The sequence below is a fragment of the Calidris pugnax genome, unplaced genomic scaffold, assembly GCF_001431845.1.
Source record: "Calidris pugnax isolate Ruff unplaced genomic scaffold, ASM143184v1 scaffold51, whole genome shotgun sequence".
Classification (NCBI taxonomy): Eukaryota; Metazoa; Chordata; class Aves; order Charadriiformes; family Scolopacidae; genus Calidris; species Calidris pugnax.
This window is the reverse complement of record NW_015090797.1, coordinates 4,069,347-4,094,306: the sequence shown is the minus strand read 5'-3', so window position 1 is coordinate 4,094,306 and position 24,960 is coordinate 4,069,347. Positions and strand designations below refer to the sequence as shown.

At 38.2% G+C, this 24,960-nt stretch overlaps 1 protein-coding gene across 4 annotated transcripts in view; it reads right to left on the bottom strand.

Moving 5' to 3' along the window:
• Window positions 1-24,960, bottom strand: part of ASXL3 (additional sex combs like 3, transcriptional regulator) — a 100,557-nt gene that overhangs the window by 27,830 nt on the left and 47,767 nt on the right. For 3 of the 4 annotated variants that reach the window (XM_014936994.1, XM_014936995.1, XM_014936993.1), the window contains 4 exons: window positions 24,129-24,505; window positions 16,567-16,684; window positions 15,523-15,642; window positions 10,861-11,024 (listed from right to left, as the gene is read on the bottom strand). In XM_014936994.1, coding sequence (XP_014792480.1) covers window positions 10,861-11,024; window positions 15,523-15,642; window positions 16,567-16,684; window positions 24,129-24,230 — 504 coding nt within the window. In that variant the 5' untranslated portion in view covers window positions 24,231-24,505. The remainder of the gene's footprint in view (window positions 1-10,860; window positions 11,025-15,522; window positions 15,643-16,566; window positions 16,685-24,128; window positions 24,506-24,960) is intronic. The other variant, XM_014936992.1, reaches the window with a different exon arrangement.

Genomic DNA, 24,960 nt, shown 5'->3' with positions numbered 1-24,960 from the left:
CTTTTTTCATATGAGAGATGCTCCAATCCCTTAATTCTCTCAGTGGCCCTTCAATGTAGCTCCAGTACCTCCCTCTCTCTCTACTGGGGAGCCTGGAACTGGACAAAATACTCTAGTTCCTTACCAGTGCTGTGTTAGATAGGATGGTCCAAACTTCCCATCACAATGACATCAATGTCACTCACCTCTCCTCTGACCCTGACTCCTAGGATCTGAACCAGGCTGTAATCCAACCTACAGAAGAGCTTCATGCTCACACGCTGCTCCCCTTGAGGGCAACCACTCCCCTTGTCTTCTCTGCCTGTCTTTTCTTAAAAGAAGCAAACTTTTGTCAATGATTTTGATATATATTAAAAAAAGGAAAGAGAAACGAAAGAGTATATTGGAGTTGATATATATTAAAAAAAGGAAAGAGAAACGTGCGGAGATAGGCACAGTATATTGGAGAGGAGCAAAAAAAAGGGAGGGAAATGAATAGTAAAGGAGTTGGTAATTACCAAGTTTAATACAAAATGTTGATGATTTCAGGTCCTAAGGACACAGATGGTAGGAATGTGGAAGAAGTAATGCAGTTGGAAGCTACAGAAAATTAAAGAAAGACAGACAGGGCTTGTCAAATAACACAGAGACAAAAGGATAGCAACTGTTTTTCTGCCTGAAGATGAGGAACACTTAGAGGCTCATCTCAAACACAAGGCACACATTTACACACAGTGCTAGGACTTTGAAGAAAAATCTAGCCTTTCTTAATAAATACAGCTTCCACTCATTTAAAGCCAACAACGGAAGAGTTTCTGAGTTGAAAGTAAATAGTAGTATAAGAAATTGTCTTCTGACAAGATGCAACTATCAGGACCTCTTTGCTGTTGTGACCACAGAACAGTTATAATAAAGCTGAGAAGTACATGAATGATAAGACAGATACATCCAACACAAAGGAATACAGTAGACAGCAATACAGGGATCTGACTTAAGAGCTGCTCCGAGAACAACAGACTCAGCCACCCCAACTTCACGTTTTAGTAGGTGACATGGAAAGGTACCAGGTTACACTATGTCTCTCACAGCAATTCTGATGTAATACAACTTGAGTGCTAATGTTCACTCTGAATAATCTCTCTTCCATGCGTCTCACCTTTCCGCAGCAGAGTACAACCTGATATGGTTAAATTGTATTTAGTCCTGACTATGAAGTCATCGATCCTTACAAGATAAACTCTTCTTGTTCCCAACTGATCATTGATATAAAATAGTTTGTTCTCAAATACAAAAGGAAAAGACAGATTCTGAAGAGAGATGGTGAAAGTAATTCTGAATATTACTTTAGTCCCTTAAAAAATAACCAGGCTAAACTTAGAACTAAAACATCAAAGGATGAAAAAGGAAGTATCTATATATTTCCTATATTTCTATGTTTTCTATAAGGAAAATAGGAATAATTGCTTCAGACAAGAGAAGTAAAGGAAGAAGGGTCTTTTAAAGAAAGAAACAAAGACCTTTTCCATCTTCACTAAAATGGGAAATATGCCGAGTAGGACTGAAGAATTGCAAACATATGTTTTCAAAATGAAATGTGACTTGTTAATTTAGACCTTGTCTAAATCAAGAAGACAAGTGGGATAGCTATATTCATTCCAATACACTGTAGTGTCAAAAAAGACAATAGAATCCAATCTGGTTGAGCTCAGATGCAAGAAATTAAATGAAGAATTTAAGGAGAATAATAAATCTGCTAAAATGAAAAGATAAAGCATGTTTAAAATGAGGCAAAAACCTAGTAAAATATAAGGAAAACCAGAATATACAGCAAACAGCACCTTCTAACTGCATTCAAATTATATCAATTACAATTCAAATATATTTTTCTATTACAGTCATCACAGAAGTACCAATTCCAAGCATATCACAACATGCAACAAGCAACAAGTATTTATAAAGGTACTAGAAGAGGCACATAAACCTAGAAAAAACCTGGTAAACCAGAAAAACATACATAGATCATGACTAAAACAAGCATGTATTAAACTTGTTTAAAAAAAAAAGATGCTTGGAGACTGAGAAAGTAAATTATTATTAAATTATTCAACAATGCTCATATGTTGGGGAAGGTGCAGAAAAAGAGATGTAAATAGCCAGGGTCTACTTATCTACCGTTTGATAAAAATATAAGACATATGTCTTTGACCGCGAGAAGCAGAAGGTGAGGAGATGTTAGACATAAACATTTAAAATTAGTCCATAATTTCTTTTATGAGTGTCATAAATTGTTGAATGGCTCAATGTCCAGATGCAAATGGCTGAATTGTCCAGATGGAGATCAGTGACAAGTGGTGTCCCTCAGGGGTCTGTATTGGGACCAGTACTGTAAAATATCCTCATCACTGACAAAGGCAGTGGCATCGACTGCATCCTCAGCAAGTGTGCAGATGACATCAAGCTGAGTGGTGCAGACCCGGACAAGCTCAAGAAGTGGGTGTGTGTGACCCTCATGAGGTTCAACAAGACCAAGTGTAAGGTCCTGCACCGGGGTCAAGGCAACTGCTAGTATCAGTACAGACTGGAGGATGAAAGGATTGAGAGCAGCCCTGCTGAGAAGAACTTGGGGGTACTGGTGGATGAAAACCTGGACATATTTCAACAGTGTGTGCTTGCAGCCCAGAAGGCCAAGTGCATCCTGGGCTCCATCAAAAGAAGCATGGCCAGCAGGTTGAGGGAGGTCATTCTGCACCTCTTCTCCACGCTGGGGATATCCCACCTGGAGCACTGCACCCAGCCCTGGTGCCCCCAACATAGAAAGGACATGGACCTGTTGTAGCAAGTCCAGAGGAGGGCTACAAAGATGATTGGAGGGCTGGAGCACCTCTCCTATGAGGACAGGCTGAGAGGGTTGGGGCTGTTCAGCCTTGAGAAGAGAAGGCTCTGGAGAGACCTTATAAGCAGCTTTCCAGTACCTAAAGGGGACCTACAGGAGAGATGGAGAAAGACTTTGCAAGGGCATGTAGTGACAGGATGAGGGGTAATGGTTTTCAATTAAAAGAGGGTAGATATGGACTAGATATAAGGAAGAAATTTTTTATAACATGGGTGGTTGCCCAGAGAGGTGGTCGGTACTCCATCCCTGGAAATATTCAAGGTCAGGTTGGATAGGGCTCTGAGCAACCTGATCTAGTTCAAGATGTCCCTGCTCATTGCAAAGGGGTTGGACTAGATGACCTTTAAAGTTCCCTTCCAACCCAAACTCTTTGATGATTCTATTACTCTGTGATTCTAAATGAAAACCCTGCAGCCAACCCCTTTTCTCTAGGCATTAGAAAACATTGCCCTCCTATGCTTGAAAAAAAGTCTGTATGTCCTAAACACAGAAGAGAATAAACTAAAGGAAATAATTCAAAGACAAAGAATAGCAACGTTCTGAAATAATTAAGAAAAGCCCCCTCAATATCTTCCCCTTTTTTATTTATGCAAAACAAATCCACTGAAGGGGTGGGAGGCAGAGGGAGGGAGGGAGAGGAGAAAGAAGGAGGAGAGGGGGAAAGAAAGGGTGATGAGGGGGAGAGAGGCTGTGGCAGAAGCATGGAGGGATCACTTCTGCTTGCTCTTCTTTTCACTGCACCTGCATCCAACATCCTGTTTCAAGTCCTTGGCCATTTAGAGATTCAGAACTGTAAAGGAATATTCTGTTCTCAATCTAATTCCAGTGCAGCCCTACGGCAGGAACACTGGAGGCAGTGCAGACCAACTCATACCACTTAATTACTAGCACTTTGCAAGGAAGGAACAGTTGAAACGCTACACACTGCCGTAGTGAAATGCATCCTTTATAGCCACATAATTTGAAGCTTGACAGTCCCTTGTGTCCATATATGTTACCGTTTATGACCACATATTAGTTATACTCTCATAACACAGCTCCTAGCACAAAGTCATTTTAAAAGGCACTTGTGCAAAGCAGTTTCTCACTGAAAGGCAGGTGTTTTATCAATTATTTTCTTTTTTTAAAGTAGTAATAATTCTGTCAAATGTAAATGGAACTGGTATTGCATACAAGGTCTTTTTTTTAAGCACTAGCAGCTGTGCACTCTACTTTATAAAACTTGTTTGGAGGGAAGGAGAGGGGAACAAAAGCTTCGCTAGTTTGCATCAGGAGAACAACCATGAGCACTGGGCCCCTCACGCACCAGAAGGACTTATGGAAAAGGATGTTGCAGAGACAGCTGTGGCTCTTGTATTTTCAGCTTTCAGCAGGCACAGCATCATTGCTGTGTCCTACTAGGTGTTCTAGCTGAGTTGAGCCTTGCTTCAGACAAAAGCAATCACAATAGTTCTGCTAACACCTCTGCAAAACTTGTTCGTAGAGGTGAGACGTGCTTTAAGCATGACAAGACCTTGTAGCTAGGGCTTTAGAAGTGAAACAAGAATTTCCATAACAGGGATGCGGCATGGTGGAAAACACTGATCCACACTCCTGAAATACTGTGACTAACCCTGCAGAAATACAAAAACATGACACTTAATCAAAAATGTAAAGCTTCCTATTCACATATGTAGAAGTACTGATACGGAGGAGGACCTCTAAGGATTATTGCAAACAAGCAAACAAGAATCCCATTACCACATCAATCAGAGCAGCCGGATTGTGATGCAATTGCAGTGAGCCTCACTGGACTGCACTAGGGAAGCTAAAAGAGTGTTCCTGTAGCTAAAGCCAACAGGGATTTTGAAGTAAAATCCTTCAGCCTTCAGCTCATGTAAAGTGAAACTGATGTTTGTTGTTAATACATGACTTTGAAATGTGCAGATACACCATCCACACAGCTGCGTTTGGTAGAAAAGGTATTAACTTGCAGCACAAGGACAGAGGGGCCAGCGGGGGTAGTAGCCTCTCTGAACCCCCCCTGGCTAGCTGAGCTAGAATCTTACTGAAAAGGCAGTTTAAATGTTTTGGAATTTCTTCATCTATCTAGTCTATAAGATACCTATATTAAAACTCCCCTAGTAAAGCTGTACAAATAAAGCACATGACAACACCACGCTATCCACATTAACCAATAAAACCAAAGAAAAAATGCCAGTTAAAGGGAGAAACGTGACATAAAATGACCTTCAATTACTACACACACAGGGGTGCCAATTTAACAGCTTTTTAAATATGCTTAGGTGCAGAAGACATATGTTACATTTAACCTTCTACTGCAAATGTTCTCCTCAACTAAGTGCTTTTGTCATAACCCTAAAACTCAAACATTTACAGGAACATAATAATAAATATTTGAAAGCTACTGATGATAGAGAATTGAAAAGGACAGATAAAAGGTTGCAGTACTAGCAGAAAAGGCAGCTAAGTAATATAAGGTAACCATTTAGCTACTACTACAAAATAATTCCATGGAAAGAGATGTAAAACAAACCTGGGATCAAGCAATACACACAGGACTGATTTCTCAGTTTGAAGTAATATAAAGAAAACACTGGAAAAGTCCAATAGCAAATATAATCCTCAAGTACTGATGAAGTTAAGGAAGCAAAAAGGAATATGGTTACACTGCTGCAAGGAAGGAACTGTGAAAATAAAGCTTCACTTACTCTCTTTTAATATGAAACTAATATACAGTAAAATATTTACTAAATAGTATTTCTTTTACTCTTTTTATTACAATGAATAAAATAAATATTAAGCATCAGAATAGCAGATACCAGACTTCTCTCCTTGTCTTTTACAAGCATAAGAATTCTGTGTATTATTCATTACCTGCTCTCCACTGCAGAACTCAAACTGATGTGCTTGGGAGCAGGAATAATTTGTGCACATCAAAACCAACAGTTACCCTTTCTTATCATTGCTCAAATGGTAGGAACAGATATTAAGCTGATTCATACTACATGAAGGTAAAGATGTTTTGAAATGGAATTCTGTAGAGAAGCTCCCCAAAATGACTTCTAACTATTTTAAACACAATAGAGAAAATCACTAACTGACATCAACCTGTGCCTTTTTTCATTACAAGGTGAGAGGGAATCTTTGCAAGGTGATATAATCAACTGGAAGCACCAGCATCAACCTAAACTGAGTAGGCCAAGACAGAAACACAGAACCTGCGCTGACCTTAAAATGACAGGATGCTGTAAGGTTATTACATAAGAACAATACTAGCACTGACCCAAGAGACAAGTTATTATTTTGGGATTCACTGATTTAGAAATTAAAAGAAAGAAATTAAGGTGGGGTTTGACCCATTTTAGAATCTTTTGGTTTGTATGTCGTGTTTTTCTTTTTAGTAGATGGGCTTATTATAAACCTGAAATATTCACAGGCACTTGTACAATACTACATGGCTTAAGTATTTCCTTAAGAATATTTAAGTTTAGAAGTTTGAATTTAGGTAACTATGTCAACTACCTAGAAGCTGTAGCCTGATTCAGAAAATAAAATAAAATAAAAGATTGATAAATTTCTTTCATAAAACAAGTAAAGCTAAGACAAGATAAATTTTTTACTAGGATATCCTCTACTGTTTTAAATTATTTTCTTGAGTAGGTTTGGTCAGATAAAATGGCCCTGCAACCTCACACACACAGGCCTGAGGAGGCTTTGAGATCCTTTGTGGGTTTTTTTGCAGCAGAAAATTCCCATCCTATGTGAAAGGGCAGGGCAGGTGCAAACCACAAGAGGCTCAGAAGAACCCAATATTACCAGAAGAGAAAATACAGGGAGTTAAATCTCAAAGACCAGATAGTTGTTAAGCATTTGTAGAATCTGGAAAGACACATTTTTTCAGAGCACTCAGGACAGAACATTTTGTTTAGCTCCCTAAGGATAAGTAAAATCACGTAAGCTTTCTGCTACTATTCAGAGGAGGCAGCACTTCCTTTCTTGGAAGCTTTCTACGCGGATGTATCTCACTTCCTTTTGCCCATACCCCAGTGTTAATAGCTGGAGTCTGACTCCCCAGTAGCAGCAACAAGGAAAGCTGGTGTAGACAAGATATTGCCACCTGCCATTCCTTTTCAGCAACCTGTCATACAGACCTGTAACTCATCCTTGCACAGCATACGTTTTTTAATTAATATTTAAAGAGGCACTGATGCAGTATAGCAATCTAGATACAGAGAGAAACTTCCTGCTTTGAAGATGAATATTTGCTGAGAGGTGGACAGGAAGGCTCCTGTTACATGTAATTATCAGCTTGATGTATTAACAATAGAAGCAGGTATTTCTTTGATGAAAATTCCATTGTTCTTCAGCTGCAGAATGTTCTAATTAGAGGTGAAAAGAAAAATACTTTTCTGGGATTTGTGACAACTGACATCTTTTGTGCAGACTTTGTTTTCCATATAGTTACTCAACCTACATGTTTTCTTTATTGCCAGCTCAGACGCCTAGGTCTCCTGGAGGATGACTCAACAGGCTTCATATCAGCTGTGCTTTAAGATTTTTAAGCTTTTGTGTCCATATACATTAACAAAGAGCTGAAAATCTGGATGTTCAAATTTCAGGCATGAGGTTCCCTGTAAGCCATGATGGGACATTTTAGAGCAGTCTGCTAAACAGACAAGTCTGGGTCATGGCTGCTTCTTTGAACAACGTCTACATACTATTTCACTCTGAACTAGAATGAAAGTAAATAAAATCCTTGATAAAACATCTCTACCATAACTGCCAACTTGCTCCCATTTCTTTTATAGGCATTTTGAATACAGAAAATTACACACAGGCCTCATTGGTACTGAAATAAAATTTAAACTAATAAAAAAGCTGAAAACAATTTGAAGTGTGAATAACTGATTACACAATTTATCTTTTCCTAAGGGGGAAAAAAGAAAAGGCAATGAACCTACACTTCCACTTTGTCAAAAATCTAGCTGGAGTAGGAAAAATGACAGCACTAACATCAGCAGAATTGTTCTCAACTTCTTCCATTCTGGGACATCTTTCCTAAGACCCTTTGTTCCATGGGCTCCCATGGCTCTCGTTCCATTAGGGGTTCCCATGGCTCCCAGATAGCAACCATAAAACTTGAAAACAAAACAAAAATCAGAAAAAGCATCCCACAAAGCTCCTTACTTGGCCCTGAACTTTTTTGAACATAGTAGAATACCCAGGCTTGAGAGAGATTTATAATAAACACTTGCGTGCAAAAAAAGGAAAACCTCAACTCCCTTAACTAATGGTTTCTAAAAATGCTTATTCAAGCTGACATATGCATGACAAGTTTCAGCTCAGTACGATTTAAGGAGGAGGAGTTATACCGCCCAGAAAAATGGTGTTTATGACAGGAATGACAAAGGATCATTCATCATAGGGTTTTTTCCATGTGGAGCAGTAATAAAGCCTAAATGAGACTGCACTTCATTAGTAATTTATTTCACAGATCACTATATATACACAAATAGCATAACTCTATTACATTTTTATAGTGCCATTCATTACAGTACTTCACATACTACATCCACATGACAACACAGAAATGGAGCTTGCTCTGGGGAAGACGGCAGCAGTCAACTGCAGAGCAGCGCACGGGGAGGAAAGACTTCAGGCCCAGAAAAGCAGAAGCAGGAGTTCTCAGGCAAAACAAGGAAAGGACAATATGAAACAACAGAACTCAACCCTCAGATAACACAAAGAATAGTTTTACACCATTTTTGTTTGCCTGATGCCCCATTTCATTTTAGACAGTAGAGATAAAAGAGGAAGACTGAATTGCCTTGCCTTGTCCAGATGGAGTGACCAACACCAGAGACTCTCACCAGAGCTCCCTGGCTGGAATTCTCTCTCCCTCTCAGCTGATCCTCGAACACTACACTGGCATTTTTTACTTGCCACAGGAAGGAAAAGAATATCAGTTCAATTGCTTTCATCAACCTGTATCTGGGATGGTACTCATTAGGCACAGCAAAGGACATTCTTAGATATCAAGAAAAGGGATGCAATTCTTTCCCTCGTAAGACCTCCACAAAGCGAGGATTTGGGGCTATTTCACTCCCCACCAGAAAACAAACCTCAAACTATCACACTTAGAGATCAAACATTTCCATTAATCTTCCAGAGATGAATGGAGATGCCTGCTTTCCAAATGCACATTAAACCACAGTATGCTACACAAACCCACAGAACACTGTGAGATGACAACAGGACACCTGTAGATGTCTGATGACAACTGCTTTTTTGTGACTAGTTCACTTGCAAAGTAACAAGTGTGTGTAATAACTTGCAAAGTAACAAGTAAGTGTGCAATAGCGTAGCATTGGGCCTTTGAAATAACCCTGGCAATGTATGCGTTACATGAAAGCTTTTTGAAATAAACATTAAAAAGAAATGCATTGCTTTTAACTAGTGAGGTATGATTAAATTCAACAAATATTCTCTTGATTTTCTTGCCAAAAGCTCTACTGTAAGCACCCTGATAAGAAGGTAAATGGCTTGTCAGTTCTATAGCCTCCATTTTTCAAAATAAATTTTAAAGCAAGAAACTTCTAAATAAGGCCCCTGTACGCAGAATGTAATTCATGAACACTGGGATCTTTGATGGTTGAAGGGAAAACATGATTTTACCTAGCAGGTTTTTTTATCTCTTATGGTAAACTAACTAGAAAGAGAAAAAAAATATCAAAACTATCAGGAAAACATTTGCTGGGCACTAAGTAAAAAATCTGTTTTACAGCAGGGAAAAAGCTTCTTTTAAAATTTGTCAATACTGACTTTGCCTTGTGGAAGCTTGAGAATAAAATTTACATTGTGTTTCCTATGGCTCTGATTTTTAATATTCTTTTTCAAACATTCAATTATCAAAGAGCATAATTTTAGTCCACAACATACAGTACCTAATTTGATAAGATGCTGAGTACATCAATATAATTCTTCTTTCTCTTTTTGTCTCATTGAACTGCTTTCCCCTGTGTTAATGTAGTAGACACCACCTACTAACAGCTTAAGAAATGATACTGTGGGATTTAACATACTGATTTAAGATGCAGGTTTTAATCAGTCATTTAAGTGACCTGCATTCTCTAGTTATTACAAAAAAGAGGGATACTGACCATATGCAAAAAAATACAATGCCCTATTTGGGTAAGTTAATGTGTCTGAATTAAGTACTTGAGTATTCCCCACTGAAATCGGTAAGACTGTTTAAACTCGGAAATGAGCAAGTCCATAAATGAAATTGTTTTGGACTCTCTTTGCTATTTTAACTGCTAAACATGCTGGGAAGATATTTTTCTTGCTCTAAGAAGCCTGCACACTGGCCAACAAATGCAGGAAGGACCAAACATTGCAGGAAACAACATGAAATTGAAATTTATTTCCACCCTGTCACTTCCCAAATCATTCTCCTCAACAAAACTGATTAATAACCCATATGAACCTATGGCTGTGAGCTCTGAACAAGAAGTTCCTTACAAAAGGTGTGAATGAACAAAATCTGGCCTGGAGCTGACCAGAAACATACATAGAAAAGCCTAAAAGGTGAGGAGATGAAACTAACAGAACTATTATTGACCTGGACATTGCTGGCAGAGTGCCCAGGAAGATCACAGATGAAAAGAGACTCAACACAAATAAAGTCTTGAAGATCAGTTTATCTTCAACACCATAGGTAGAAAAGCTAATCAAGAGATTTGTTGAGTCCAGAAGATTCGCTGGCCTGTTTCCATTTAGACAAATCAGGGAGCTGCACAGTTTTTAGTAAGAAAGGATGCAGGACGCTTAGATAAACTTAATTCTACATCTAAGAGTTTTACCTAAGGAAGTATGGAAATTTTCTTCTTTCCTGGAACAATTCCTAGACAATCAAATTAGCCTATGCAAACACACTGTAAATAAAGTCCCATTAAAAAAAGGAAATATTGCATGATGCTACTTACCTGCCTGTCTACTTCGGGAAGCAAAAGCAGGAGGTATTGTTGAAAATGCTGAGGTAAAGAAGCAAAGGTGTGTTTATTTATTAAAGCCCTCAGGTTAGTGTTCACTAGAATAGATCCTGGTGTTTCTATGTCAATATCCTCAGCTTTGGTCCATTTCAAATGTCCTGGAGTAAATAAACAAGAAATAACTTTAAACATAAATAAAGGAAGAGAGTAAGAACAATTCTTCTTTTTAAGTTTTTAGCTTTTATTGTATAATACAGTAAACTCCAGAGAAACACTACTCTGAGAAGGCTAACACAGCCTTTTCTAGGTGTCTTAATAGCTTCTTTTACATTCCCTGTATTTGTCTCTTGAGTTCTCACAGGATCCATGTTCCAGTCAACATCGCAGCTGACGTACTCTTACTTCCAGCTCAAGAGACCAACTCAACTCAGCAGCAGATTTTCCTGTCACGTCATCAAAATAATTATAAGCATCTATTTCCAAGCAAAAGGCTGCTTGACAAGGCTGATGTGAGCCAATCCTTATGGAGTGCTTCTCTTCTGCCATGCTCCGCTCTGCAGAGCACTATGGCCTAAGAAACTTGTTCCATAGCACCTGCTAAAAACTACCTGTGTGAGCAGACAGTGATCACAGAGATGAGAGTATTTAGTGTGTTCACTTAGGGTCTAAACCCATGCATTTCGCAGAAACTTCATAAGAACCTATGATCTAAAGAAGGCAGCAGCAGGAATTATCAGAGGTTTAGAAAAGAGGGTCTGTGAGGAAAAATACAAACCCGGGAAAGAGTAAGATAAAGACTCAGCAGAGGGAAGGGAAAATACATAAATGGGTGATGCACAGGGGTAAAGAACAATGTCTTCTTACTGTCCACAGTGGAAAGCAAAGGTAACGAGCTTAAACTCTTGCACAAGAAGAAATAGTTCTGTTAAGATACTGGGAAAAGAGAGCTTTCAACCACCAAGGACAAGAAGACATTGAATTAGATCCATTGGGAAGCATTACACTCTCCATCAGCGGAAATCTTTCAGAATATGTTAGACAAATACCTGTCAGGAATGAGAGGTATATAATTGATCTTGCCCTATGACTGACCAACAAAATTAGATGACCACTGGAGGTCCCATCTGGTCTCATTTTTGTATTGTTTTTAGGATAATATTTTAAAAATACTTTTCAAAGTTCTTTAAAAGAGCAATTACTGCTACCCGCTTCAGAGTATATACATACTGCTGCAAACCTTTTTTTCTCTCACTCTTAACATATTATGACACTCAAAATGGAAATGGAAGGGAGTGGGGAGTCCAGGTGGCCAGAAAAACTCAAAAGCTTCTAATCCCTCCCAGGAAACTCCTCCAGGTTTTGGTCTGTTGTACTTTTGAATATTTCAAAGATGCTACACAAAGGGTTTTAAGCAAATCATACACAAACTCCTGCAGAATCTCTAAAAAAGCAAATGAAAAGAATATTCCATTACTATAAGCAATGATGGTATTTGGCATTCACATAGGATCTCTCAGCAAGGATTGCAACTGACATGTTAAGAGGAATAAATATATTTTACAAATGGGGGAATTTGGGAATACTGATTATCAGGAACTTCTAAAATGCTATAAACTACTTAATGGTAACATTAATAAAAATAACGCAATTATGCTTTAGATTTCTTGGAAGGCCTATAGTGTTCTCCCCTGACAGGCTATAACATAACCCACAAAATGTACAAATGAAAGAAATGGCAGCGGATTTGTAAATTCTGCAAGCTCCTCTTCAGCCACAAACATTCTTGCAATTTCCTTTTACTTTTCAGCAGACAACACTAACTGAATGAGACAAGGATTACTTTGCACTCAGCACAAGATAACCTTTTCCAACACATATTTCTAACATACTGTATTTTCGTACAGCAAAGACTCCATTACAAACAAATGAATGCCCTGTTCTAAAGGACAATTGTACGGAAGAAGTGTTCATTTTCACAAATGCATCACAATAAACTATGCTCACCATCTGTTCCACCCACTAAATATAAATGCAAAATGAACACAGTCCCTAAGCGGAACACAACTAGTAGGATGTATCTGATTTTAATGCCTGTATGTATACTCCTTTCTTTAATCAATACAGAATATACATCTCTGTCTTCTAAGTGACTCCAAATTGGACTAACATTTTCCCCAGCTAATGCTTCGTATCCTATGGAAAGACATACACACACAGACGATCCAAATTAAAAAGATATATGACTACAAAGTCAGTGACAGGGATTTTAATAGTTTGAAAAGCGCAAGACACTATCAAACCTAGGGCTGTGTGCCTGGGTCACACATTTTCTGATTATAGCTTACAGGCTACGATGGAGGTTTTATCAACTTGTGGAGGAAGTACGCGTATTGTTCCTCGGATGATAGCCCAGTAGCTCACTGTGAATGCCCAGCACAGCCATACTTTAAAAAAACAAAATCTGTTCAGAAGGATAACAAATTCTCTCTCCTGCACCCTTCCTATGGCTAATTTTGGACCTTTAGTGCAGGTCTCAAGTTTGTAAGCAGATGTAGGGAAGTATATGGGAGTAGCATGGAAAGTAGTTGTTCTGTGGAATATGACAAGAGTATGCCAGGACTGCGTAGCTAAACTCTGAGAGGAGTTTATGACAAAACATATGCTAATGGTTTTTAGATTGTTTTCTACAGAGAAAGACCTTTTGAATCCTTACGTAGTTGCTACCAGAGTTTGAGGGGCTCACTGCCCAGATCAGAAATAGAACCTGAAAGATGAGAGAGAAGCTCAAGCTTACAGCCTTGGAAACAAAGAGATTAGTCTCCAACATATATAATTAACTATGAAAAGGATGGGAGTGCCATGGTTCTACATCAAAGTATAAAAATCAAAATAGGAAAAGGATAGACATCACATATTGGCAGAATAAGTTGACTAAAAGGGGAAAAAATAATCATATTTAATGGGAGCTCAGCAAGTCTACCAAACACAACGTGCACTGAATGTTGGGGAGATCAGCAGAGTTTCAGAAAACCAAACAAGGTCTGGAACTGAATTGTGCACTATATAGGACACTGGACCTATTCTTAAAGATGCTCAAGAAGTGGTTTATTAGTATCCGAAGAAATACTATGTCTTAACAGAAATATTGCAGCAGGTACAAGAACAGAAACCCTTAAACCTTACAGATAGGTGCCCACATTCTGAGTATGGTGGCCCAAAAGGCCAGAGGATTTTTTCTCAAATCCACAAAAATTGTAATGAATTTATTCTACATTTGATATCATCAGCCAACAGCTGATGAAATATCTGGGGATGGGGAAGAATGTATATATCAAATTATACATTTCAGTCTTGAATGTAGAGAACACTTACAGGAAATAATCTAGAATTCAATGTATCTTTGCATAGCAAAAGTTGTAATACTGAGGGAGTGTTTTAATTTTTGAATAATACCATTTGATCAACATAGAGAATTAGCTATCCATCTGAGACTGATGACTAATCTGCAGACAGATTATATACAAAACCAAAGTACACTTTCACAGGAGGCTGTGATACAATAAGGCTTGCAGGAAATAGTTCACCAGGAACTGGCAATAGCATAATGAACAACCAAACTATGATATTTAGGAAATAAAGTACCTTCAAGCTATTTTACAGAATGGCTATCTAGAAAAACAGAACTAGGCTGAATCATTAATCGAGAAGAACAATCTTATCCCCACAAAAATAGACATTAAATACACACTACAAAAACTTGTTTGATAACTTTTTCAATATGGCCACATTGCAAAATACTCCTCTAAATGATTCAGCAGTGTGCTGAATGCAAAAGTCCGTTATAAAGATAAAGAAACAGTTATGTAATTATTCTACTTTACTTTAGCTGAGACAAGAGGCTTAGTGAACACTACATTTTCTGCTCCTTAGGGAACATTTCCAATTATATTTCATGCAGAGCAGGAAAATCTGCCTATCACATGGAGCTACTGAGAATTTACTCTTAGCATCTCTTCAGAGAAAATTCTTCATTAATTACTGATCGTCATCCATGAATCTTGCTACAAAACACAGAAAATAAAACCAGAAACTGTATCTACCACCTCAAGAGATGTAGCTTCAAAATAATTAAGGATCCAACTGAAGAAACAGTGCAACCAAAGAAAGAGAGTCAACCAGAAATAATATGCCAAATGTCTATATGACACGGAATAATGCAAATGAAAAAAAGAGGGTTAACTTCTAATAGGGTAGGTATGTAAGCGTATATCCTATTATCTTTGTGAATACATACATATTAGACTGCAAACAAATTTACCAGGAAGAAAGAATATTTGCTACACCTCGCCCCCATCCCCCAAAAAATCATAATGCAGTAATCCCAAGCTAATTGATAAATGACCTCTCTGCCTGCAGTTGCTTAGGTCTGACAAACTTTTAAAACCAACTACAGAAAATCATTCTGGGGGAAAAAAAATTGCCCATGGTTTTTCCAGGTAGCCAGAAAGAAAGATGGCATCTTGAGAAATGGTCAGCTGCTGAGTTTGAAAAGCAGTTACATAAACTAGAAAAATAGAACTTTTTAAGAGAACACAGACTTTAGAAAAATATCAGTATTACAATAACAAGTAAGATATTTATTTTACTCCTACTCACCTAAACCAGATTTTTTTAACCTTTTTAAGTGCTGGCTTGTTTGTTTTCCAGTTGGAGACTTTTGCCCATGTTTCATCTCTTTGTCAGAACCATCTGCTTCACCATTTTTAGATTCAGATCCTTAGGAGAAAATAAAAACCCCCAAACATGATACTGATGCACTTGTAACAACAATCCCCCCAGCACCCTCTACACTGTAAACAAAACAAAAATAGGATTTTAAAAATTTTTACATCTACTTGATGAAAGGCAATACACCTTTCTGGTCACAATAGGATTCCTCATCATCAGAGGAAATGGAAATAAAAGATCAATAAATCATTTAAGTGCTGAAAACTAAGGTTTACTGAACACTGCAGTCAGTAAAAATGTTCACTGATCTAATAAAAATAACGTTTTCCTATAATGCCCAAGAGATATCTTTAAAAATATTTTAACCTCAAGTTACGGGGCTTGTAAAGCAATCTAAAGGAGAAAAAAGATTATTTCTTGGTGAAGAAACATTTATAGAAGAGATATGCCTGGAAATAGAATTGTCAATTTGTGTTAAACATAAACATAGAAATCTCTTAAAATGAAGCAACATAACCACCAGAACTAGAGGTCAAGGTTATGCTGCAGTGATAAGCATAGTACCAGAAGAAGAAAAGCTAACAAAAGGATCCGAGTATTGCAATGCAGAATCGAGACACAAATTCACATTCACAGAGAAGCCTGCCTTCCCCCCCCTCCCCCTTTTTATGGCATTGAATACCAGCATGTGGTCCTCCATTAGAGTTCCAGAGCCAAACAAAATCTTACTTTGCATGCCTTTAAAGCTGCTGCTATTACCAACTGTCATTTTACTGTGTGCCTTCAGTTCTTTATTAAAGAAAAATCTCCATCCTTGAGACATCAGATTTGATAAGGAAATAAAGACATTAAACAAAGCCACCAAGTGGAAATATTATTTCAGCAGCTCCAAATTCAGTATGTTACACAGCTGACTCAGAGGAAGGCTCTGTGGCTAAAGCTGATCTTGCAAACAGTCCTTTAGCTATTTACCTGAAGGTGAATCCGACTGCTCATCAGACACCTTTAATGGTGTCAAAACAACACGAGGAACAGTCTTGTTTACCATCATTGAGACTCCATTTCTTCTTTTCTGCTGTTGTCTTAAAGCCTACAAAAACGATAACAAAACATAAAAATGTAACAAAAAATAATGCTTATAAGTGAATTAAACGAGACATTTCTCTACCATTAAACTGAATCTCTTAAAATAAGCCTAATTTACATAGCTACAGATTTGCCAGACTTCACACTCGTCCCCTTTATGTCATTTTCCTTTAAAATATAAAATCAGGCTATTGGTTATAAGGAGAAAGAAGATGCACCTTAGATCATTTTCCAATACAGTTTTGACAACAAAGAAGCACGTAACTGTTTGCTCTACCTTAACAGCACAACGTGATAACCCCTGGAATGTGAAACTAAGACTTCCAAGTGAAAAAACTGTAAAATAAATGTTTCAAAACCAGAATAAAAATATATATGTCTGCACATCTCTCGCAGGTGCATCCTCTCCAGTATACTGCTCAGTCAATCAAGTTAACACAGAGTGTCATCAGTATGTACAGCATGTAAGGACTACAGTATTGATGCACTCACTCAGCCGTGAGTAGTGCTGCACAAAATCACTGAACATGGCAGGAATCATTTATTTTTGTGAAGGGAATCAGTCCTAATCTTGGAAACCTTGCAGCACTTGGCTACTGTCTGCTTGACTTTGGGCATTAACCTTCAGAACACGAACATGATGGTGTTCTGGCAAATCTGGGGAAAAACGATACAAGAATAAATCTCTACAAATGGGAGTGCTTTGTGTTTCATAAATGGATTGAATACAGGGTTGATAATGTAATACAAAATATTTAAAGATTAGAAATAGCAAATACCTGCCAGACTGTTTTATATAGAAAATGATATCTCATTCAAAAGATCTTACAACACACAAATATGAATACTTGCCAATTACTACATTTGCAAGCATTAAAATTCTGGAATTAATCAGAATGGGCTGGGTTTAATACAGATCTCTCCTATCCTCCTGTCTATTTTTCTCCAATCTTCCTGTGCGCTCTCTTTTTGTAACTGTTATTTGTGTTATGATCTTAGGGGGGGATTTATTAAAGTAATACTATATCAAAAAGGAACATATTTAATAGGAATTATTCCTGTAGGTTTTACAAGCAAGAATGACTAATGCCTTATAAGGTTTAAGTCTGTAACTTCAATTAATCTGTAATATCTTTCCAAAATGTTCACGTAGCTAAATAAAAAAAAAAACCTCTGAAAAAAAAGAAATCGATATCACTCCATTCCTCTAAATAACACACTATACAACATAAAATACACCAAGCCACACAAAAGCTATTTCATCGATTAACCCCTTTTATAGTACAGTTCTTAAAAGACACATAAGCACTGTACAATAAAAAGCAAATTAGAACACTTGAAATCAAACAAAGAGAAGAAGCTGGTCAGATCTACACTGAACCAAAGAAGCAAGCAGAAAGCCCTGAAGAACAGCTTATATTACAGACATTTTTGAGACAGAAAATTCATACTGGTATTGAGCAAGCACAGCCAGACTTGTGGACACAAAATTCAAAAATGTTGATATTTCTCAAAAATTCCCCAAAATTAAAAAAAATTACCCCCAGTGCACAGTCCTGCCAAGCTAAGTGTCAAACTAAGTGATCCTTATTTAACAGTAATACCACTGAGACAGTAACAAAGAGTCTACTAAAAATTAACTGAGAAGACAGCCAACTTCTGTGCTAACAGCATACCGATATAACCACAACCCAAACTTTGTGGTGTTGTTCCCCACAGCCTGATTCCCCAAGCCACTAGGCTTCCCCTGAAGCCTAACCTTATGAAAAGCAAAGAGAAGAAATATCTGTCCTCAGTGTCATCCTCCCTAGACAAACCAGTAAGAGCCCAAATGATCCCCCATGTTCTCCTCCAGCCTCTTCCTCACCTTTGAAGACAATTTCCACCTCTACAAGGGACCACAGCCTTGTTGCCAACATCCATAAGGAAATACCATTTTAATGATTTATACAGCCGCTGTGACAAAGCAGAAAAATTTCTTTGCAAAGCCTCACAGTTGATTTTCAAGGCTTTAGACTCAACCCCCACGAGTGAGAGAAAGCAGGCGGCAGTGTATCCACCATCAATGGCAGGTAGTTGTGTTCATACACCTTGTGCTGCTGGAGCGAGGGCAGCAGTACCCAATCTTTGTCAGGCACATCACTTACCTTCTTTCGTCTTACAGGAAGGCCATCTGTGGACCTTAAGCACACATTTAAGCAACTGATCTGGCACTTCCAAGAAGCACAGACCGCCCCACGCTCACAGAGCACTGATGCAAGACAGCATGGCTCATCCCAGCACTGCCCCGACACCCAGAGCTACAGGAGCAGGGAACACAGCTGGGAGCAGGTGAACATTGCTACCAGAATTATTTACTTTGAGGCATAGCCCACTCCCGAGCTACAGGCTAAGGACCTCAACACTTGAGGATCAAGCACAAACCTGAAAGACACCACCTCCCTTTGATACACATTTGCTTTTCAGAGTTTCTCTTTTTGCCAAACATTCATTGTTTCACTGCCAGGCCCTCCCCCATCTCCTCCGGTTTCACAACACAAATGACCACCAAGGAAGGCCCATAATTAAGTTTGGACATCAGTCTGTACGAGATGACTCCAGCTGACAGTAAAGGGACACACACGTGGACACCTGAGAGACAGCCCGTAGAATGGAAAAAAAATTAAAACCATGCGGACATCAAAATCTAAGTGAAAGTTTTAACATAAAGTGCCAATGAATTACACTGTGCCCAGAGAATAGACAAATAATCTTCCCTACACCCCTCATTCTTTTCACTTGTCAAAGGAAGACTATGAGGCAGGGGAAGAGGGTTCAAAAGCATCAAGTCCATAATCTAACATTTGATGTGCAGGGTAAAGAGGTGGCTGAGATTTTGCTCAGCCATCCTGTTTAGTGGGACATATTATTGCCAGCTAATCACAACAATTTTGTGTTAAATTCACTTTTGACTTTAAAGGTGCAGGGTCTGAAATTTTGGATAGACAAGTCTTTGCAAGACAACACTAGGAGCAACCCAGCAGAGGGAGAAATTGCCGACTGATGCATAGTTACTAGTAAAGCCAAAAACCAGAAGGAGTTAAGTATAAACCAAGGACATTCTGTGCAGTCTCTGCTGAGGACGAATATATAACTTCTTTACACTTAGCCTGAGGGATATTAATTTTAGGATACAAGACTACTGTAGGATAAGACAAGAATCTTCTATCCCAAGATTAATTCTTCTTAGCTGGAAAGTCAATGGGATTACTCAAAGTGCAACATACACCAAACGCTTTGCTATATTGAGCCTTTAGTGCACCAAGCTAATTCAGTGATGATCAAATAAATCTCTAGTTTTGGCTCCTGTGGTGAAGGGAATAAACACAAAGTAGATGAGTCAAATTTGTAACTAGCACTGAAGAAAATGAGAAATTTTATAACTGATTTCAAAGCAAAATGGTTCCAGATCTCACTGTAGATACAGAAACGGTAACTAACACAAACTACATCGACATCTTTTACCGACGCAGCCTTTTGCATCTCATCCATATTTAGAGATATATAACCTCCTAGCTCGGCTGCCTACAGATCTGCAAGAAAGAGCCAATGATTCTACCAAATGATAAGGTGTCATTTTTACTATGGAAAGTGAGAGAAACACATATAGCAGATATGATAGCTTACATAAAGTATATTTTTCTTTAATGAGACCCTATGTTTACATTTCAAATGCATTCAATAACTTTGTGCTAAATGCTTGAGTTAAAAAAGCTGCAAGCTGTAAATTCCTAGAAGTGATCACTGTTGAAGAATTCTGCAAAACATTACTACCATCCTACTTGTACAGCACATAAATAAAAAAAGGAGAGAAAGAAAATGAAAGTTCATGTGGTATAGAAGTTAAACATTAAAAGCTCTCTTAAAATCACCACCAAAATATAGTACTTACATCCAGCCTTCACAAGCAGATTTGCAAAGGACATCTGTGAATCTCTTGAACATAATGAATATGGAGAATTCTCAATATTCCCATTCATAAAAATGAACCTGTGACCATCTGTTGAATAACGCTGCCACAGTCATTATACAGGGCTTGGCATAATTAATTTGTTTAATGAAATTATTTTTATTGCCAAAATCTTTAAGTAACCTATCAATCCATTTTCATCAAAAGAACTCAAAATAACATAAAAAGGTGAGTATTAAGAAAACACAAACTCTGAAGATAGATGGCAAAAGAAAAACACCATGCAATTAACAGTGATCTTCTAATTCCAAGCAGTTTTTTATATAGAGGTGACAAGAGCAAGTCTCCTTCTCTTTTTTGGGGAGTTTATGCCCCTGCTGGAGCATAGCAGTGTGTTGGAGGTTTCATGAATGTCATTATCTGTTCTTAAGAATAATCATTTCATATTTAGTTGATCTTAACACAGGAAAGACTTCACCCATATGTCAAAATGGTTGATCTCTTCAGTAAAAACTAATAAAGTCGTCCTTGAGGTAGGAATGAAAGGAAACGATATAAACTAAAAGGTAATGGGAGAGAGGGGAAAAATAAACCCCCAAAAGAGCACCAGAAGCAAAATGTCAAGATCTACGCTCCGATTTTACTGCTGCTCAGGATATTTTTTTATTATTTTTCTTTCCCACATTTTTTCAATTCAGAATGAATAAATGCAGCATAGAGATAAACCATTAATGCAGAAAACCACTTTCATTTGAGCTTAAATGCATGACATGCTGAGAATGTTAGGAATTAAGTTATTAACAACAAAGATATGTAACACTTGGCTGCATTAAGCAACATCATCCCAGATTTCTATTTGTTCCATAAATGTCAAGTCTACATTCTGGAACTCATATCATGAAACATAACCTTTGAAATTTCACACATTGTGGATCAGAAATGTAAAGCTATGGAATTCTTCCGTTCTGCCATGTGAAAAACACGAGCTACAATACATGGAGAAAAATCTATTGCATAAAATAAATAACAACTCTACATCATGGTCATGGATCCCAAATTGGCAAAGATGAAACAGATTTACAGTTTATCACTGATTCACTTAACACAACCATAAAATTCAGCCGTCGTCCTCTCTCTCACCCTCATTTTGTTAGTAAAATTAAGACAGCCTTTAATTCCCATGTCTCTACTAAATTAAAATTTCTCAGTGGCAACCTGTTTCATGGATACACAGAGCAGTTAAGATAAAACAGTAAGCATCACAAATCATGAAGAATAAACAAATTATTGTTTTTAAGATGCCACTACTTGTTATACTAACCATGTATTAAAAGTACTCAGTTATAAGCATGTAAACGTAACATTAAAACAATAATAAAGATGTCTTATGGAAACAGCTACAAAGTGCTATTTCCAAAGCACAGAGCAAATTAATTTACTTCCAACCAGACATGTACACCAAACATAGCAGTATTGGTGCCAAGTGTACACAACCGACCATTTGGAGACGAAAAGTAGTGGTGGAACACCAGGCTGGAAGTTTGGAGACGTAAGGTTTATTTTAAAACTCTGCTAATAATTTCTCAAATAAGCATCTGTTCTTGCTCCATGTCATCCTCCTACCCTGTGATGCTTATATCTGTATCTGGAACAAAAATAATTTCTTGCTGAGTATTTGTTCTTTAGGTCCCAGTAGCAGTCAGAGTCTTTCTGTACAACTACAGTGTACATTAACAACTGAACACTTATCTGTACATAAACCAACATTAAACTAAAGTTCTTGGATATTGATGGTGCAGAGACAGAGAAAATGCGTGTGTCTATGTGCACGTCTGTACACCTGCAAGCCAGCACTATCTTCTATAGGGAAGCAATAATGCATTCACAGCTACAGTTGCTGCAGACCATGATAGACTGCAAAGTAACCATTTTTGTTTCTTTCCCAACCACAGAAAGAAAAGAAGAACAAAAACCCATATGATGTGTTCAATGTCTGTTCTGACTCGCATGTGAATGGGAATGATGATGGCATATCCATCAACTCAGTGACACTTTTTTCCAAAGAGAAGAGTGTTGATTTTTTTGTAAAATTGCTTGTGTAGTATTAAACTAATAATATCAATCAGTTGAAAAGTGCTCCGCAGGGAAATCTCTTTCTTGGCACAACAAAACGCATCGAGGTAAGGAAACAGTTTGTAGAAAGCAATTTAAAAACGAACTAAAGTAAAGATAGCAATGTCAATACAAAAATCTTAAAACAGTAATCAACTTTTTCCATTAGGTCAAATTTGCAAACATACTCCGCAAAGGGTCCAAGGCATACACAGGGCTAGGCTACCATTCTCCAGATAAAAATACCCTGTCACGTTACCTCTCAGAGACACAGGTGCACCAATTTACGTTGCAGCGATGTAAGCAGTTCCAGCGCAATGCCTTTCTGCCAGACATCCTGTTTCATCCTGAGTTCTGCCACATGCCCACACACTCGAGCACGCAGCCTTCTGGGGACCTACCCAACTGCTTCTGGAACTGCATTTGTAGATAACTGCTTGTCAGCATTTTTGTAGGAGGCTTTCTAGGGCTCTGAAGAGTTGTGGGCTGCTCCAACTCCTGTCTTTCCCTGAAAAGGCCAACCATCTCTAGGATGCACTTCAAAATCAAGGCATGATTCATTTTCACCTGGGTATATTTCATGTTATAAACTATTCAAATCAAAAGCTGATCTTTTCATACGGCCCAAAAGAAGATATTTGCTGAGATACTCACTGCCACTACATGGAAAAATCAAGTAACATAATCGGAAAAGCTTGACTGCTATGCACATACCAAACAAATGGGACTCTCTTCTCAAGTGATTATATTTGTCATTAATACAGTAGTTATGACCCATTCATCTTAAACAGCTCCCCAGTAAAACATTATCAGACAAGTTCAATGCTTAGAACTAGGCCGCTATAATCACCTTGATTGTCTGCGACTTTGGACGAGCAACTGTATCTACAGAAGAGAACAAAGACAGCACCTTCAAACTGTATTTGGGAACATTCCACTACGAGGCAGTGGCCGATTTAACCAAAGGTAATGTTCATACTAGGACACATTTCAGTTGAGGGACACTGCCCTACAGTGAGGTAGAAGGGCAACTACGCTTCAACACGGTACTGTTCTACAGTTGCTTTAGAGTTCTTTTTTTCTCAGAGTAAGAAATTCTGGAAAACACATTTATTAAAACAGAGACATGCAGGAGAGCTGCAAAAAAGCATGCTATGCAAACAACCCCAGAGGAAAAACAAACAAGCAGAATGCCCCAGCAACTGGGAGCTAGTTAAAAAGCGGTACAAAAAGAATACACAGATTGTGTGGATTCCTGTTCCTTGCTTTCCATCACAGGTAAGGGCTGAGGACCAGAAGAAAGTCCCATAAACTTGCGTCTTACCAAAGCACTTGTTGAGCAGCTGGTTCATGCTGCCCATGCATAGGGACCTTTAGAGGGACATACCGTGCAGCCTGCCTTCGGGCAATGCATGTACTCCCTGAAGAGCTCCTGCTGGAACTCTTGCTCTTCCAGCTTCTTTTCCCCATTATGCAGTCTCCCTGCCATAGTTTCTCTGTCCTCTTCCCTAGACTTGTCTTGACAATCAGAAAATCAGTTTAGTTTATCATCTTCGAACTTCCATTTTCCTGAATGTATTTTGTAAATTCCACTGTCCCTTCCCATGTCTCTCTAGAAGTCAAAAAGCAACATGTTTTCCTTGTTTTCCATTTGTTGACAGGAAAATTTGTCAAGAATCACCACTTATGTTGCCAGACATCTGATCAAATGCTTCAGCTAGGGAGCCAGAATTTTCCAACTGAGGCTTGGTAAATCTGTAGCATCTGAAATGAAACATAGGAAAATGGTTAACAGAGACACTGAGAAGCTGCAGCAAACTCTCTATACTGAGGAATTCAGTACAAAAAATACCTCTCAGTTGACAGTGGATTTTCAGAGGCTTTCAGGAAGACACCCTGTGCTCAAATTCTAAGTGATAAGGATATAATCATAATTATCTCCTCTGTCACCTTTGTTTCTGTGGGGGCAAGGAAGGGAAAAGAGGGCAGGCAAACCTATCAGGCTTGTATCAGAATGTGTGAGTGAGTAGTTGCTCAGATGAGTCAAAAGATAGACACCACAGACAGACTCATACTGGTTTACTTTCTATGGACAGCTAAATGCCTCAAGATAACCTGCATCTGGCTGTAAGTCAAGGAAAGAAGTCCTAACAGAATGAGTGTAGAGGGAGCAAGACTGGTGAGTTTGCTCTTGTTCTTCTCTCAAAGCAAGATAAGCA